At 38.6% G+C, this 19,995-nt stretch overlaps 1 protein-coding gene across 1 annotated transcript in view; it reads left to right on the top strand.

Annotated features, from left to right (window-relative positions):
- Positions 1-17,360: 17,360 nt before the first annotated feature.
- Positions 17,361-19,995, top strand: part of cmss1 (cms1 ribosomal small subunit homolog) — a 28,833-nt gene continuing 26,198 nt past the window's right edge. Inside the window, exon 1 of the mRNA XM_006788211.3 lies at positions 17,361-17,478. Within this exon, the coding sequence (XP_006788274.2) occupies positions 17,430-17,478 (49 nt within the window). The 5' untranslated portion in view covers positions 17,361-17,429. The remainder of the gene's footprint in view (positions 17,479-19,995) is intronic.

Below are 19,995 nucleotides of genomic sequence, written 5' to 3'. Positions count from 1 at the left end.
GTGTGGAGTGACTGTCAACCCGCCAAGGCCCATTTACTCCAGCACACACCACATCCAAACTCCCAGTGCTCTCTCTACATCACATCTCCTCCCCAGCTCACTCTCAGCTCATAGTCATGTTCTGTAGCTTTGAACTTTTGAATTTAGCTCACCGCCAGCCTTTACCCCACAGCCCCTTTCCACTTCCTCTATTTCTACTCTCCTCCCAATCTTATAACCACCCCACCCCCCACCCCACCCCACCTCGAGCTGCACTCAGGGCTACATGATAACACACTTTGGAGTGAGCTGCTTTCCCCCAGAGCAGCCCAAACTGTGAGCATATTCACTCCATCATAACAGCACTGTAGCAAAACTGCTGTCACGCCGAGTTTGCCATGCTAATGTGGCTGTAGGCGACACTAGCCTGCCCTTAAAATGCAGTGATGGAAGTGTGGGGCGTGTTTTGTGGGTGTTGGAGGGGAGGTGTGGGGTGTTTGGGGAGCTACATGGCACAAATCAGGGTTTCTGAGGCAATGGAAAGAAACATAATACAGAGAATAAGATGTAGAACAACTCTAATGCACCCATCCAAGGAGTATTTTTTCTCCTAAACAAAAGATGTTTAGTTCACTACTAGATGCATGGCATAATGTGAAAACACTAATAGTAGTTCCGCGCATTCTTTTCCATCTACCCTTTGAGAGCAGTGATAGAAGAGGCTTCAAAGGGCTCGATTGAAACCTGGCAAAGCTTTGAACTGTGTCCTTGGACTGTCATGTGGAAAGACAGACACTCCACTTACAAACAGAATAGTATACAGACAAATGTACTCAGATCGTACCAACATGTCAACACTGCTTTACCCTTATACCTAAATGCACACTTGTTCAGCTGTGGCTGGAGCCAGGAACTGATTAGCGCAACAAGGATCTTACTATCCTCCAAATGAGCAATTACATCCTACTGGTAACATGTTGCTGTTGTCTGCAAAATCACTGAGACTCCAATGAACCAATTACCATCACTGCAGTTATCTGGGTTAAAGGTTCCAGTCTTTTATAAGGCACATGTGAGAAGCATGAAAGTGAGTCCTCCTTTGATGTTTGGTAATACTTCTTGACTTGATGCGTCTCTGAAATGGCTGGTAGCCATTTTTTTTATACGTGTACAGTTAAGTGATGCAAATAATATTTGGACATTTTGAGAAAGAGACTTATTTGCTTTCTTGAGTGTTTGATAAGAAGATTAATACCAATCTCATGTCTCCTGCAAATTTAAAGCCAGCAAACATCAGAGTGATGTCTTTTATAAGTCATTTTTGGACGTCCACGTAAGGGAGCTGTTTTGTAACGCCAGGCAACGTCTTCTTTTCTAAGTCTACTGAATTCTATTGTTGACGTCCGTAGGACCTCTGAGCACGGGCTATCTCCAAGATGGCGCAGCTCTTCAGCTAAGTCAAAAGTGAGCAGCTGCTCGGTGGATTTGGAGCAGAAATGTCCGGAGCCTCACACAGACAGTTTTCAAAATGTGCGCATTGACAAAGACTGTCGAGCAGATAGTCCAGGTTATACTTACACACTTACACACTCTTCTCAGTCCTTCTACCAATCCCAACCACATATACTTCCTCTTACAAAGCTCTTCACAATAAAACAGGATACCAACCTCACTAAAATAAAAACAAACCATATATAACTCAAACGCTCTTTTAAACATATTAAACGCACTGTACTCCTTTCTAAATACTTCAACCATTTTTATTTTACACTGTAACATGGATTTCAACATTTTTAATATTTCAGCACTTTTTCATAAATGACCATTTTAACCTTATTATGAACATGTTCTTTTATTTATTGAAGTAGTTAAGGAAACACAGGAAAATGTAAAATAACAAAAACCAACCCACATGTACTGAGTAAATCAATAAGACAACACATAATAAATTGTGTTTGTTTATAAATAATCCTTATCGTATCATTTTAATAACAACAATGCTGATGTTTATAAATAAAATATATTACATTTATTAATCAAATTTCCTGCACCTGTCATAGACATCCACATGACATCCCAAAAAATTACCAAGTTCAAATGTTGAGCTTCATATTGATGTCCAGGTTGGGTCATGATTGGACATCCAAATTTTGGACCAAACTCAGATGTGGTATAGATGTGCAGAATTGGCCATGGACCAACGGACCCAATATAGACATGATCTGCACGTCTATCCAACATCCAATATTTAGTTGGTTAGCACAAAGATTAACACAAAAACCAAAACACAAAAACAGCTAGCTTGGTTGTGTCCAAAGCTGATAAAATCTGACCACTTTTTAAAGGTGGCTAATTAACATGTCATTTCTCATTTTATGATTTAACAGGTGATAGACTTGGCTTATTCCTGGTTATTTTTTGTAGGGAATTACAGAGCTTCCTCTGATACACATACCTATACCAACTATTTCAGTGTGAGACTCATCTTTCACCCTTCAAACCTAACTTGGCTGGAGAAAAAAGACTCTTTAGCTATTGTTCGAGCAGGCTTTTTGAATAACTTTAAATTACCAATCTAAACTTCAGCCACCTTTTGCAGAACTTCTTACACAGACACACCTCTTCTGTTTATTGCTCCTCTCTCCCACTGTGTGTATTTTCCATTCACTTTTCTTTCTAGAGCAACTTTTGGTGTTTCCCCCCGCAGCTGTAATTTGCTCCATTTTCTTTGTTATTGTTAGTCTTGAAGTATTTAACCAGATGATTTCCTTCACTTATTGAAGGAATGCCCCAACCAATAACACAATTTGTGTGAATATAATGTACCCAAAAAAACTAATGAAATAAGGATTAAAAGCCTGATTCTGACCTGTTCTTAAAAAGAAGACAGGAGCATATATGACCACTGAACCAGGTCTTCTTGCTGTTCTTTCATTCTATATATACAGCCATTTAAAACCCCTTCCTTTCAATGTAAGTGATGTGAGAGACATTGTGCTCAAAAATGTGGTCAAATATAGAGCAAGAAAAACCTCTTTTTATGTCATTATGGGCAACCAATACAAACAAGAAGCCACAATGTGAGCCTGTCCATTAAAAGAAAATCGAAGTATTCACAACAGCATTCAGAATTCTTCACAATACAAAAAAAGCATTAGTGAAATTTATGAATCATCATCTTTTGGCCTCCAACAGTGGACTCAGCTCTCTGCTGGTCCTGCTAGACCACAGTGCAGCATTCAGTGATAGTCACCACAACACATGCGTCCCTTAAGCAATATAATTAAGTAAGGGCTAACATTCATTGCTATACAGATGATACCCAGCTCTCTCTATCATGAAGCCAGATAATAAACACCAATTAATTAAACTACAGGAATGTCTTAAAGGTATAAAGACCTGGATGACCTCTAATTGTCTAACCAGATACTTACTCTGCATGGCATAATCTTGACCTCCAGTAACACTTTGAGGAATCTTGGAGTCATTTTTGACCAGGACATGTCCTTCAATGCGCATATTAAACATGTATTTATTACTTGTAGGGTCTACTATTGTACTTCATTGTTACTGGGCTTTCCTGAAAACTCCTTGAAAAGTTTTCAGTGGATCCAAAATGCTACAGCGAGTACTGACAGGGACTAGAAAACCAGAGAATATTCACCCATATTGACTTCTTTTCATTGGCTCCCTGTTAAATCCAGACTCCAATTTAAATCCTTCTCCTCTCATACAAGGTCTTGAATAATTAGGCCTCATCTTATCTTAAAGACCTCATAGTACCCTCTCACCCCAATAAAGCACTTTGCACTTGGTCTACACACTTACTTGTAGTTCTTAGAGTATTTAGAATGAGAGGCGGAGCCATCAGCTTTCATGCCCTTCTTCTGTTTAACCCAGTTTGGATTTGGGGGGCAAACACTTGCTCTACTTTTAAGATTAGGCTTAAAACTTTGCTTTTTGATAAAGCTAATGCTGGATCAGGTGACCCTAAACTCTCACTTAGTTACACAGCAATAGAATTTGGCTCCTAGGGACTTTCCCTACTGAGAATTTCTTTTGCACTCATCTCTTTTCACTTTCTGTGTGTTTCTGTGCATTACCACTCATCCACAGTGTGTCTTTTGTCCTGTCTCATTCCCCTCACCCCTTGAGGCAGATGGCTGCCCCTCCTTGAGCATGGTTCTGCCGGAGATTTCTTCCTGTAAAAGGGAGTTTTTTGTTTCCACTGTCGCCAAGTGTGGTCATCTGATTGTTCGGGTTTTCTCTGTGATATTCTACGGTCTCAACCTTATAAAACTAAAGCACCCTGGGATTAATTACTGTTGTGATTTGGTGCAATATGAATATAGTTGAATTAAAAATTGAATGGAAACCATCATTTAATATTAGAAAGCATTATTAATCATGCATGCCATAAGGAGTATGAATTCTAGACACTGGTGGTGCTAGGGTAAAAAACACTGAGTGTAGTTTGGAATGAACCTACTGGAAGGACCCTTTGGCATGCTGTTCCTGATTAAAACTGAAGGTGAATGAAAAGGAAGATATCTGGCTCACAGGGCTTATGGAAATATCTGACGTAAAGACTGAAGTAAAGATCTGAAGACTATAATGCCTTAAGTCAGCTAATTTATTTGGAAGCAGGAAGGAAAAAGAGAAGAAAAATGTGAAGCACCAATATGAAAAACATGGAACTTTTCCTTTGTGTATATATGAAACCTAAAGGATTTGTTCTTCTCTGTCACTGACAAGCTACATCAGCTTTTGAGCCAAGGTTGGCGTTTTTACCCATAAATGCATTTTGTTCTCTCTTTTCTTCCCCCTTGCTGATTTGTATGAATAGCTAAACAAAGATTACGGTTTTGCTGCAGTATGGACTGTCATCTTGTCATTGTGCTGCCTGTTGAGATATCCTTTCACTCCACTCTGCTGACATGTTGAAGTTTACACAGTGCCGCCTGTATGTTTGTGTGATGCACAAGTGAAACCAGAAGCAGGTCAGGAGTGAAATCAAACCATCAGGTTGTTGGTGTGATGGAAAATGAACGATTGTTAATTCATGTCTGTGATGAATAAGTTATCAGCGCTACAGTTCGGGGCTAGACTTAAAGGCATGGGGCATATGGGAAATGAGGAGGGGCACAGATGCTCCTCGGGGCCAGAGGGCTGATGGGCAAACTGAAAAAGGGACACAGAGAAGGGTGAGGAGGCATTGTGGCAAGTTAAAAACATAAAATATCATGCAAAAGCAAGAAACAACATGCTTACTCTGCCTCGAAGGCCAACTGTGTTCTCACTGTGCAAAACTAGCTCACTAACTCAGCCCCCAAACCCAATATCTGAAGTTCCAGTTCACTGGAGGGGCCTGCAGAGAGGCTGCTTGAAAAGGTCTATCTTTAAAGTTCTGCGCAACTTTGACCTCCCACGTAAGTAAACGGCTCAAAGAGAAAAGCCTCTCCACCTGTGTCAATAACAACACTGCCCTCATGGGAGCGAAACGCAAAAGCACATAGAAAACAAAGGTGTCCGTATTAAAATGCTCCCAAATATACCAGCAATAATGGCAAACATGCAGCTGATATTCCCACAGACATATATGTGGACACATACTGCGGAAGCATTGAGAGGATCTCAGCACCATCTGCTGGTGGCTTTATGAACAATCTGCTCCACAGAGGCAAAGGTAAATCAGTCCCCTAAAATCATTTTCTCCAGCATCTTTGCCAAGCTTCCCGCTTTCCATTTACACCTCTGTCAAGCTGAGAAACTAATCTGATCTGATTAGTTACAGTTTGACATGGCAGCAGCACACTACATTTTTATCACTCATCAAGACCTTTCATTGTGGAGAATATGCAAGAAGGCAAGGGGGGGTTTGCCCACAATTTGATGGGTTCCTCATTTCCCATATTACAGCAATACAGTTTGTTTCATTAGAGACTCTGAGCATGCGCGCCAACTGTGTTTGAGCTGTAAAACTAAAATAATTAATCAAACAAGAAAAAGGTGGTATTTGACTTCATTGCATAGTTTGCTTATCTATGCACTGATGCTAATTTTAAAAGTTCATAAACAGAAATATATAACATTAACGTGAACCTCAAAATTCATTTTTTCTTAACGCTCATGCAAATTACTAGGAAATTACCTGCTATACTTATATGAGGGGTTTCTCTCTTTCAAACGATTCTAGGCACATGTAACAAAATAATGTTGTCCCTTTGAATAAAGGGAAGGCTTGAACGTGGTATTATTTTTGGCTAAACTATGTAGATGTAGAGCTGTTTTGAGATGGATTCTGCTGGCAGTGTGCTTTTCATATTCATCTTATCGCCTACAGAAGAACAGCAGAATAATAAAATCTTTTGTGTAAAAATTCTCCTCCCAGCAAGAAGAGCTTGTGGGGCATTTAGTTACAGTGGAAACACACAGCTTAGCATTTCAATGTCGGGGTCTCGGACAAAATGCGCAGGCCATCTACACTTTCTCGACTATGTATCCGCCCATAGCAGTTATGGGTCTGTATATGTGTAAGTGTAAAAGTGCTCCTATCTTCCTACAATTACAGACTTATACATCAGTTTGTTATCAATGGAAACAGCTGTTCAGGAGCTGATTGTAAAATGGTAATACTCTTGCAGAGAACAGTGACAAGACAAATCTTTCTCGAAGGAACATCTTTTTTAGAAACCACAGCGTGATCCCTCACAGGAGCTATCTCCGGCTAGATCAGAAAATGAGTTGCTGCTATATGTATAAAGGACTCCCTCCTTCTACTCGCAGTCCTTCAGGACATAGTGTGAAGCAACACACAGGTCCTTCTTTATTCTATGTAACCACAGTGAACTAACGCAGGAAAATGTAATAAGATTGTTCTTGGTGTTGTTTGCTTTCTCTGGTAATTACTGTAATTTGTTTACGTATAAGAATCAAGAGAACATGATGTACTGCTGGAGCAGAGATTTCCTTGATGATATCGCATCCTGGCATCACAAAAATACACGCTCACACACTCATACATGCGCACACATTTACAGAGGGTGGTAATGAGGGACTAATAGCTTCTCGGAGAAGGAGATCCAACCTAATTTGCGCCATACAAATCCCCCCCGTGGTGACTACACCTAAAAGACGACCATATTATTGCTCAGTGTGTGTCTGCGATGCTGTGGGGAAAATAATACTATACATGTTGCTCTAAGGAACAGAAAGAGACTGCAGTATGTGTATAACGTAAGACAGAGAGAGATAAAAACAAAACAAGGAGAAGGGGAGCGAGATGCTATTCAGCGGTGCTAATCTCTTTGATACCCACACTATGGTGTTCTGTACCACGATGAGAAACACCCAAATTATTCTTTTCGTCTTTTATTCATGACCTGCGGGACATCCTCACTTGCCCTCTTACTGCTGTGCTCATAGTCTCACTCCTTTCTCACTATCTCTCACGCACACTCTCGCGTTCTCCTCATTCTTTCATTTGCCATCTTATCAACCCCGTGTGTGATATCTCGCCAAGCTTATGCATTTATGAGCAATTACTTATTTACATAAAATATATAGTGCAGCATTAGGGGTTTGCGTAAAGCGTGAGCCCTAAGAGCATTAGCGAGTATGTTTTTCATGATTAAAATCAGCTCTAATTATGCATAAAAGGTAGTAACATCCATTTGAGAAATTAATGGCAGGTTCATTTAAGACTAGTAAAAGGGGCGATGTTATTATATTATATAAGATGAATTAATGCCCAGATTGATATATTAAAGATTTTATACAGCGTTAAAATTACTGATGAGGGACAGAAAACTTTTTGTGCACAAGAAAAGTAGTCAGATTGTGATGTGTTACATAAAAATCAAGTGGATTTAAAAATAATAATAATTAAAAAATCAGTAACTAAGCATTTTAAGCAGTCCTCTGTTCTGTAATCCCTGTTTGTTTGTTTTGGACAGACACCTTGCTGTTTCCTGTTTTTGTTTGTTGCTGCTGTTGTTCGTTTAATATTTTATTTTGTTGTGGCTTATTAAATGGACAAACAGACGACTGTTCCTTTTAATTCAACTGAATTCAGCTCATTTGTACTTCCCAGTCATACACGCAGAGGTTCAATGAGCTTCTAAGGCATAAAAACATATTTAAAAATTTTTTAAAAAGAATTTGTTCCCCTGTCAGATGCATTAATAATGAAAGTTTAATGTTTCATTTCAAATCTCAGGTCTGTCTGGAGTTTACAGTTTGCTTAACTTTGCTTAATGTTCTCACTGTGCTTGCATGAGTTTCCTCTGTTTACTCCGGCTTGCTGACATGAATGTCAGGTAACTGTTTGTAGCTGGGATTGTGAGAATGAATCATTGTCATCACTCTTAACAGGCATAGGCTCCAGTGTTTGCATGATGCTAGCAGGGCTGTTAACTTATTTGTTTAGGCTTTGATATTTTTGTAGATTACACGAGTTCAGGCTTTCTTTTTCCCCTTTTTTAATTTGACCTTTTATAAGTTAAACCTTGTTGGTGATGTTGGGAACATAAAAATACCTAAAATATCTTTTACAGTCACATAATATTATTTACCAATCTATTTTCCTTTAATATCCCATTAAATGTTATTAAAAAGTTATTCAAGCTCTTGCTTTGGTTAAACATCATAACAGTTAAAAATGCTATATTATTCCATATAACATTACTACAGTAGCTTCTTAATACTTATGCATCAGTGCTTGAGTAATATTTTACTGCTGCTGCTTGAGATGAAGCATTAACTTCTTTACATACACTGCACAGTAGTTAGCTTTTGTACTCCAGTGGTTCAAATCTTGGTTTTGTGCCTCTTCCAAGGGATCAAGACAGAATGTAGAGCCGAAGAAGGTGATTAATAGGAGAGAAAAGAAGAAGTATGCATTTGCATTCATGTTTCAACTTGATGACTTTGGACGCTGTGTAGACAAACTCTGCAGTAAGACTTTATTATGGCCACGTATACAGTACAACAGACAATCCATGTTTTATGATATTTATTATTGTCTTAAACCTTATAGTTCCCATCCTATATGTAGTGGAATTAAAAGGCAGCTAGGCACTATCAATGAAAATACCGTATAGAAAAACTGTACAGATACTAAACTAAATGTTTTTCTAGCAGTGCCCTGTTCTCACTGTATTTTAGATTAGCACCCATGTTAGCTGAAAGCTAAAGGTTTATTGCTGACCTTGGATAGCAGTTTTTAGTAGTTGTAAAAAGATTTATCAGACGGTGTTCAGTATGGAAATAAATAGTATAATAAACATTAAGTAACTAGTATGGAAACAAAGTAAATATTTAGGAGGGAACGTGATCACTCATTGATTACTCACTTTTTGGGTTTTTTTTAATGTGGAAGTGAAATGGGCCGGCACAGTCTGTCCCATTTATCGTGCTACAAATCATGGTTGAACAGGCAAAATAAATTCAAAGCTCTGTAACAATGGAATGAATCAGAGTAGTGAAAATGTCAGCTCTCCATTGTTAAATAACAATCAATGGCGGCAGACATTTGGAGCATTTGGTCTTTTCAAGGCCTAAGTTTAATTCAATAACATTCACACTGAGTTCGTGAGCAATTGCTATTGATGACTACTGAGAGCCTGACAAGTTGTACAGACTGTTCTGCAGATTTGTTGCTTCTGATGTGCATCGAGCAACACGATTTTTATTTATGGTTGAGTTCACTTTGGGGTCTATGTTTTTTCAATAACATTAGCTACAACATTTGATCAGGTTCCATTAGTACACATTTTGTTCACTTCTCCACAGTTTTGCGATAGAGAAACTACACAAAGTGTTACACTTTACAAGGTAATGCTGAACTACTATTGAAAGCAGATTAATTCAAAGCATTATTAAGACTGCACTCAGAAACCTCCAAATACTGATACAGAACAATGGACAAGTCTAAATGTGATAAATAAAACACCATCTGTGCACCTTTTATTCAGCACTTCACACAGCAGTCTGCATCCTATAAGCCTCATCATACTTAGCTAAGAACACAAGTGTTTGTTTCTTCTAAATGCCCTGGCCTTCTTCTCCTCGGTCACATAACACCACACATGTTGCAAGGACCTATTTGACAGGTGCATTACGCAGCAGTCCCTTTTCACCTTGTTTTCTTCCTCCGTGTCCCTTTGGTGACGTACGTGTCGAGGCCAAAATATGCACGTGTCCCTAATCTCCCAGCTGTGTGGCTGGCTCTCAGCCCTTTAATGCCATCACTTCTGCAGCTAACAACAATCACTCTTGTCACTTATCCTAATTAGAGAGGGGACACGATGTCCTGTCATTCTTCCCACACAGTTGGTTCTGCTGTCTGCACCATCCCCGAGCACTCAGAGGTGTCACACATGAGAACTGATGTTTTGCTGCATCTGCTGGAAAAAAAAAAAAACCCTGGCATGAATGAGAAGACAAATCCAGCAGAACAAAGACTCATTTGATAACAATTGCACCAGACAGCTGAAAGTTTTGACAGCACATTTGTTTTATTCATTTACTTTCATCATCTGGAAATGCATTAACAGACCAAATTCAAAATAAGTATGACATAACACTCATTTCAACTCGCATAATACTTCACAATGTAGTGTAATAACTACAGTCTATGCTTATTCCGATGGCTGTATTGATCATTGTGATACAAATCAAATTTGAAGATATAGATATATAAAGCTAAATATAGAGACATCTCTCGGCTGAAACTATTCATCTAACAGTGCAGAGAAAAAACTGAAATAACATTTTAAACAGGCAGGGGACATTTGCGGAAATATAACAGTTGCGCGTTTAATGCTATTAGCAGCTAACACGCCTCAAGCTGAGTTTAGGAGTAGGCTTAAACTGGTTCTGTGAGCTCACTTCTTTCTAATTCTACGCCCACATTTTTCCCAACTTTTGGTTTTCACCCCAACCAAGGTTTACTTAAGTAAGATCACTTGGAACAAAATTAATTTTAAATAGCTTGCTCTGGAACCACAAATGACTTTATAACATTTTCAACATATTACAGGCACCAAACACCTTATTAGTTACAGCTTGCTAGTACTGGGTTGGCTTCCATTGTTCCTTGCAAGCCATCTGGTGACTGTGGATGCCATTTGAGTACAATGATTTCATTGGCACATTTAAGAAATCATTTTTGAGCTGGACTGGGTTAACATGTTGTAACAGCATAAAATGGGTAAACTGTTGTCAACAACAATACTCAGGCGAGCTGTGATATTTATTCATTTGGTACTAAGAGGTCCAAAGTTGATCCATTCTGTCATGCTGTTTATGCCAAATTCTGACCCTACAATACAAATATCATACCAGAGACAAAGATGTTCATCAGATCGGGCAATGATTTTCCCTTTTTCAATATTCTGTTGTGCAGTTTTGGTGAGCTTGTGTGAACTGAAGCTTAAATTCCCTGTTCTTAGATGAGAGGAGTCACACCGGGTCTTCTGCTGCTGTAGCCCATCTGCTTCGAGGTTCTCTATGTTGTGCAGTCAGAGATGCCCTTCTGCATACCTTGGTTGTAAAAAGTCGTTCAGTTACTGTTGCCTTTCAGTCAGCACAAAGCAGTCTGGCCATTCTTCCCTGACCTCTGGCTTCAGCAAGGCATTTTTTACCCAGAGAACGGAACCCTTTTTTGAATCTTTTTCTCAACTCTAGATATGGATGTGTGAGAAAATCACTCAAGATCAGCAGTTTATGAAACACCAAGACGACACAAAAAAAGCATCACATGTTCAAAACACTTCAATCACATTTTAATTCCAAATCTGATGGTTGATTTGAACTTGGGCAGATTTTCACAACAGTCTACATGCATAAATGCATCAGGTTGCTGCCATGTAATTGGTGAATATATTCTTTTACATTAACAAGCAGGTGAACGAGTACAACTAAATAAGTGGCCAATGAGTGTATTTGTAGTAGAACTACTCTGGACTTGTAAATGAATACTGATCTACAATCAGTGGCATGGCCCTTAAATCTCTTTTAAAAGAGAAGAAAGTTTAAGTTTGAACTCATTATAACTTGACATGCAGGGCCTGGTGGCAGACAAACATGACTTTCTAAAATCCTACAGCCCTGTTTTGAAATGCCAGCAAATAAAAAAGTTGGATGTCATGTAATGCTGTAACTTCTTGTCCGTTGTCTTCCAGTACACTTTGCAGAGCATGCGGTCGGCCATTTGGTGAGGTTGACAGTAACTGGGACCTTTTGGATAATGTCATCTGCACTGAGATACCTACTGTCTTACCTTTAACCCCCTGACACATCTACAGGAGGGCATTTGCTTGCTAATCCTATCCGTGGTCACAGAGACGTGTATAATGTGACCAAACACTTACAAACCCTGTCACATACCATCATTCTCTTGCATACTATTCCACTAAAACTCTGCTTTGAAAATGAGATTTTTGACATTTTCAGATGTCTCTAACTGATATGTGTCGTTAACGCTTTTCAGATTTTACTGCTGCCTCAAACACACATAAAGGACAAAAAGGAAAATCAAAGCAAACAAACAAATAAAACAGATTAAAACGTACCAGTTGCTTAAAATGCAGCCTATCTCCATGCAGGTCAGGCTCAGCCAGATGCTCATGAATACAGTTGTAAGTCGCAGACCAGCACGGGTTGCGTGTTGTGAAGTTTTCGAAAGCTCAAGGTCACTCGCTGCTCTTCTGGTCACAAACTTGCTGTCAAGGCACTGACCGCTTTTCTGCGCCCCCCCCCCCCCCCCCCTCCCCTCCCCCCCTCCCTCTTCAAACTGTGGCATACCGACATGACAGTTACTGTATTTAATTTCATATTCGTTTAATTCATCCCTTTTTTTCCCCTCACTTTGACAGCACTGTTGTACTTTTATAAATATATGATTCCCCTCGGATCTCCTGGCCACTGTTTGCACAAGGTTACTGCACAATTAAGCAACAAAGTTATTCAGTGAATGTCATCTCATCGTTCAACTGTTAGAACATTAAACTGAACTGCATATTCCTCAGTGGGCAAAACAAAGAAAGGGAAATCTAGAATGAGCACAAGTCTTAGGTAAAGAACAGTGTGTTTATCACTGAAATCACGTGGCATGATGGCTTTTGTATAGTAATTAGCTGTTAACTTTTCAAAGACATAATTAGTCTGTGTCAATTCTTGTTTTGTACCTCTCCTCCGCTGTGTTCAGAAGGGGGGAAAAAAGAGGCAGCCAAAGAAAATACAACCAAAACCACATCCTCTTGTGATCATTAAAATGGAAAAAAGGAGGAACAGCTGCTCAGAACAAAATAAACACATTAACACCAATGTTCCACAGCGTGCAATCACACAGGCCCGAAGAGACAGCTGCCCGCTTTTAATTACACTAGCCTGACGTTTGTCTTCTCTTCTGCAGTTTTTTTTTTATTCTGACAACTTTTCTAACTTTTATTGTCTTTATTTTTGATCTTGTTGCATCCCAGTTCTTCCCTATGCTACAACGAAATTGTTCAAACACAGATTCTTTCCTCCAACGAGAGCTTAATCAGGTCTTGTTAGGAGGTCATATGGCTGCTCCCTTGGCCAGAGAGAGAGATTTAAGTAAGAGATTTTGAACTCTACAGGATGTCAGAGGTTATGTGGTTCAGGTGGTAGAGCAGGCCATCTACCAATTGAAAGGTTGGATTGACTCCCGGCTCCTCATCCTTGAGTAAGATACTATTCCCTAAGTGGCCAAGATGCAACCATCGGAGTGTGAATGTTGGATAAAAAGGTATAGGTATAGATAAAAGCACTGCATGAATGAAAGCGCTTTGAGCTTTGAGTGGTCAAACTGAGTAGAAAGGCATAAAGGTTAAAAAACTTCTAAGTTCAGAAAAATTAACTTTATGTGGACTTTTTATAAGTTTCCTTATTTCCTGCCATGTCTGTATATTAAGTAAATATATTAAAGAATCAATGTTTTTGCAAGCAGGATTCATATCCTTAATATGTAGATCTCAGGGGTAACCAGACTTAAAGAGGAGCTAAATTGACTTGATTTACACCTCAGTCTTACATGGCTAGAGACCACTCCCCACAGCTACCTCTGGTTGCTAGGGGAAAATGTGTATTTTTTAACCACTTGCCAAGTGGTTACTGCCTGTGACTACAATCATAAAGAGGATGCTGCAGCAAATTGCAGATTGCTAGCAAATTGGCTATAGTTTGCATGGATGACACCTACTTGTCTGCACGCACTATAATGTAAAAGTTTTGCCACTGAACACTGAAACTAATACATTCTGAAAGGTGCTGCTTTTATTTAAGGCCAATTATTTCTGTATGCGTTTTGCATCACACTTTTAACAGTTTCACTACGACTTAGCGAACAGTTGCAGACTTTTAGACAAGTTGGTATCTCGTATACAAGTTACAGGCGATCGCCGCTATAAACTAGCTACTAAAATTATTGCAAGATTTTCCGTGCAGCACCTTATAGCTCTTTAAAATAAATTGCACCTAGCAACTGCCAGCAATTTCCAGAAAACCACTCCCCAACCAGGCGGGGAAATACAAATGTTTCCTAATGACCAGCCTCTTGGTGTGTTTGTCTAATTATTGACCAATTATGCTCATTTTAGATCCATTTTAAGGGAGATATTGGCTATAGCTATTTTGCTTTTACCCAGAGATCTGCTGCTCACTGGATATTTTCTCTTTTTTTGAAAATTCTCAGTAAATCCCAAGTTATCTGTATCTTCTGAGATACTAGGCCCATCTGGAAATATATACATTTACTTATAAATAAATAAGATAATGCTTTAAGTCCATAAGTTCAAATATAAAATTTCCAAAATCTGAGATACAAAAAAAGGCCTTAGCAGTGTTTTTCTGTCATTGCTCTTTTTCTCCTTCAAGTTTAAAGTGGAAATGTCCCTTTAATGTGTACCTGGAGATTAAGGGTGATATCAAACAGCACAACATTTTGCTTCTAAAGTTTAAAACAAAGTCTAGCTAAATTTGGATAAAATATACCTATCTATATTTTATTAAAAACATTTCAACTGTGTTTATTCAAACAACGTCCTCAGAGTCATTTCGAATGCATGAGCGCTCTTGCATTCGAAATGACTCGTGCAAAAAAGAAAAAAGAAAGCTCCACTTTTAAGTTCTTCAACGTCGTGAATTTTCCCTTTTAAAATGCATCTCATCTCAGACAAGTTGGCTGATTAACACAGGAATTTTTTTAAAGTCATACAGGTTCCCCAATGGCCTAGAAAAGATTGGATTGTGTGTGTGTGTGTGTGTGTTTTTTTTTTTTTTACAGCATTGTTTCCCTTGAAAACGCAGCCAAACAGTGAACAGAAAGAATGACAAATGAGGACGAGCCCTGTGTTTTACAGGAATGATTCTTAATTACATACATAGCTGCCATTTAGAGCCTATTGTCCTGCCTGAAAGTTGGCAGACATTAGCACAATGTGTTCACTGCATCCTTCCTTTCTCTGTCTTTATTTGTTTTTCTCCCCCCATTTGAGGGTTACACAGCACAGCCATTCTAAACCCTCCATAATTTCCACAGTAATCAGTCTGTTCTTTTTTTTTTGCAGTAAAGCTTTAATCAAACATCCTATACCCTATACCAGCCAGAAATGTGTTATTCTGACAGAAAAACAAAAAAGCATGCAATTACTCCCAGAGGAGCTGTCCCTCCTCTCCACTACAGCTGCAGGAACGAGGGCACTATTCCAAACGCATCCTCCTCCTTTTTCCTTTCACTTCTTCTCTGTGCTGAAACTCTTCCTCCTCCAAACAATAATGACAGAGGATGTAAAGACGTGTTTTGTAATGTACACAAAGTAAAAGAACAGTAAGACAGCGCTCTCGTCCTCAAGAGAAATGTCACTGTGTGATTAATAATGAGGGTTTATCCTGTAATTGCATTCGTCATTTGTAAAATTTATTTCGCAAACCTATTTGTCATCTTTATTGTTCTCCCATCCAACAAAACATTCGTCATCTCGAAATAGTAAAGTACTACCTACTGAAAGGATAACAGCCCTAAAAAGAAAAGCTGTTTTTGATGACTGAAGAGCAAAGGACAAATGTATGCCGATTGAGGCATGAGTGTTTGATGTGCAAGAAAGAATTTGTTTTTTATTTTGGACCTTTTGCTAAGTGCTTAAGCAAATATTTACTATTAATTAGTTGATAAATAGATTATTATTATCACCCAGATAAGAAAGTCAGCATCTGGGAAATTTAAAAATATATATTTTTTTGTTTTTATTGCTCACAGGAAAAGAGGAAGATCACAGAGAAGATGTCTGGATGCAGCAAAGGAGGACGAAGAGAGTGTTGGTTTGACAGAGGAGGATGCTCAAGGGGCAGATGACCCACTGCCCGCACAGAAAAAAACATAAATCACCTAAATGATGGGCGTTGTGCATTGTTTTTAAGGCGCCTGCCAGGTAGGTTGCTCAAAGCATCTTGAAGAACTTCCCACTGTCCTGTGGCAAGGCTGTCTCAGCTGCTCATCAACACTATCTGTTGCTATAACCCCTTCTTGTAGCTGATAAGATGCTTTATGTTTTTGCATTGCTGCAAATTTTGAGTTGTTTTTATTTGTGCTGAAGAATAAATTTGAGGCCAGTCACATGTGTCCCTCATGATTCTGTGTGATGTATCTAAAGTGCCAAAAAATGTTGCAGTGTTTAATCAGAAAATACTGCACTGATTTCTTCTTGCAGCTGTTTCTCAGATTTATAGTGTACATATAACTTATTAATGCAATTTGCACTACTTGCTTGCACAGTCTTACTTTTTACTCCTTTTTAACTTGATCTCATTTTTATTTCATATTTATATCTATCTTTTTTGGCCAGTTATTATAGTACTACAGTGAATTACAGTAATTTTATTATTAAATCTCACTTGTTCATTAAAAAAGCAATAGCAACTTGCTTAATGCATTAACTGTCACTGCACCGGGTGGCTCCCAGACACATTATTTTTATGCGCTCTCTGATAGTTAGGGATCCTGAGGCCGAGGCCCCTTCACTGTCCATGTGTACACAAGTAGAGACCAGTTTTGTTTTGTTTACCTGGTTGTCGTATATTACCCACCTTTATTTAAGAGTCCCAGAGATTATTTAACAATGAGCCACTTAGTAATCTTGTGATGAGACAAAAACATTTAGCATAATTTGAAATACTGTAACATTTCAATGGGCGTTCCACCAAGCAAAAACAATGTGCAAACAACTGTAACTTCGAAAAATGTATAATTATTGAATCTGTATGTGTAATCAATACACATGTATGCCTACAGTATAAAGTGTGTCAGCTAGTATTTTTGTCAGTATTGTATCAGTTTGTTACATTTAAAAATCCTACTGACTGTGAACGCAACCCTAGCTTGCTCCTTAGCGGTATATTTGGATTAGACGGAGTATTAGCTAAAGAAAATGGGTGACGACTTGGGTGACGAGTGGTGGCAACACGAGTACAAATCAGGTATTTGGGTTAACCCTGTACATTTGACTTCTCTTGTTGTATTGGAGGTCCTGGTGTATTCTAAGGAAACACAACGGTAGCTTGGAGCTGTTGCAGAAATTGTCGGCTAAGCGTAAGCTAACGCTAGCTAGCAACAATCGCAGCAGTCTGAGTTACTGTTAACCTCTGGGTACATTCGTGCAACATTAACCTAAAGTACACTTTAGCGGCAAGTGAAAAGACAAAGCAGTGCTAAACGTGACTTACGTTTGGTTAGTTATTATCCGCCTTGGTCGCAGTAGTAATTATGAGCAGGGGGTATATTAACACGTGTTTTTTTTATGTGCGGGTCACTGCAGAAAACGAGCTTATAGGACCGGTAAAGTTGCTCTAATGTCCCCTATCGTGCCCTTCGCTTTCTTTCAACTTAAAACCTAACTGTCTTACACACATAGGTTTAAGCATTCAGTGGGATGTACCCACGTTTCTTGCCACATATCAACACAGGAAGTTCCCTGCGGCTACTTCTGGAACAGCTTCATGCACTCTGCATACCAAAAGAGGGCAGTCGTGCTGTTTTAGGACGAATGACCTGATTGTGTAGCGATCATATTGGAATGTGAGCATGATGCTGTATTTTCGAGTCATTAGCAATTTTTAAGCTAAATATGTTCATTCACGTTTTCTGCATTTGTTGTCTCCGCACATGCACGCAGAAACAAAACACAATATGCCAGGTGTTAGTGCATGTGTCAGTAAAATATATTGAATTGAGCCATACTCAGTTCAATTTCTGATCCTTATTACGTTATTTATATAATGCAATATACCGCTCTTTAATATTATACAGGTGTTAACGTTGCTTTAAAATACTAAACATCTATGTGTTTACAGATCAGCGCAGACTTTAATTGATTAGTTGATCTATTACTTATATAATACATATATTTTACTTGTATATTAATTTATTAGAGTTTACCTATTTGTTTACTACAGTTTCCTCTTGGGGCTGATTGGCCACTTCTGTAAAATCTGCATTCTTTCATAAAAGTTGGTATTTGTTCATGATGAAAGTCATGACCAGGCAGTGAGAAGGGTTCTACAAGTTGCCTGTTCTCCATGTGTCCTGGGCAATGAGCTGTGATCACCTTGAAACGCTTCATCAGAATGTATTATCTGCACAGGTGATAATCTCCAACCTTTCATGCTATTACTTATGTAAACCCATGTGTGTTTTTATGTCCAGAGATTTGTGCAGCGCTTTCTTTTTGTAGGTTTGCCCCTGGCATAACCGTCCTTCCGTGCGTTCATATCACAGAGCTGCTTGACAGAAATGGCTGCAAGGCTGACAGAAAATTGACAGGGCTGTAAAGCAGAGTTGAAGTCTGTTAGACGGAGGATGGGATTGACTTTGAAGTCTTAAGAATAAAGCAGCAATTTGCAAGAAGCAGTGCAACTTTTTCCTGCTTTTTTCTATATTTCTTTTCTTTCTTTTTTGTGATGATGTGTCTCGTGGCCAAATTCTCAAACCAATAATAAAGATTCTTACGAGAGCCCCTGTCAAGTTGCACATTAATATTTCTCTGCAACTGTTGTTAGATACACACTATTTGTAGGCTTGCTGCCAGCGTCTCTCCCCCCAGGACATGTAATGGTATCCCCCAGTGTTGTCAGCTAGTTTCCTATTTAGATGGCACAGCTCATCATGACTTGGTAACTAGATTTCATTTGCTGAAGTGTCTTAGGCTATTTATTTCTGCCACACTGTGTAACTGTTCATTTTGTCATGTTGCACTTAAAAATATCTAATAAGGGTTGTGTTCACTTAAAACAGCAAAGGCTGCTGTTATGGTTTCAGGGTTGATGCGAGCTTATTTAAAGGAATCGTCTGACCTAATTAAAAATAATAAATTGATTGCTGTTGTTTAACTTGTGTGTTTTTCCAGCCTTATTGAGCTTTTGCAGAAGTTATCACTGTGCCTAATGTGTGAGGATTATCTGTGCTATTTCGGAAACTAAGGCAGTAAACTGTATTTTCTCCAAGATAAACAATAATTCCTTATTCCTGTGCATATTTTTCTTTCATAACAGATTTAATTTTCCATTACTTTTTTCAACAGTACACTTGCTATTTTTTTTTTAGCATTCTTCATCTGAATCTTAAATAGGTGTCTTGAAAACAACAGAATTATTGTTTAGCTGAATTTATCACTTAAGTGAAACTTTGAGAACCAAAACTACTTTTGTCTACGTCATACAGGCTGTAGAATCATAACGTAAGCACATCAGTATGGTGACACAATGCCTCATTAATCTATAAATTGGGATATTTGTGTGGCAGGAGAAGGCACATGCTGAATACATTGGGGGGTCTTGCTTGTTTTCACAGCACAGGAAAGCAGTGGAAATGTATCTATTAAACCTTTTTAAATGATTTAATTGGATCACTTGTCACTTTGAAATTAGTTAAATGCTAATAATAACAATTACAGTTCATAATATTTACTAAATAAGTAAATTAGTGGTCAATTCACAATT

The sequence above is a fragment of the Neolamprologus brichardi genome, chromosome 16 (assembly GCF_056152115.1).
Source record: "Neolamprologus brichardi isolate AB-2024 chromosome 16, ASM5615211v1, whole genome shotgun sequence".
Lineage (NCBI taxonomy): Eukaryota > Metazoa > Chordata > Actinopteri > Cichliformes > Cichlidae > Neolamprologus > Neolamprologus brichardi.
The sequence above is the reverse complement of the archived record's forward strand: the minus strand, read 5'-3'. Positions and strand labels throughout refer to the sequence as shown.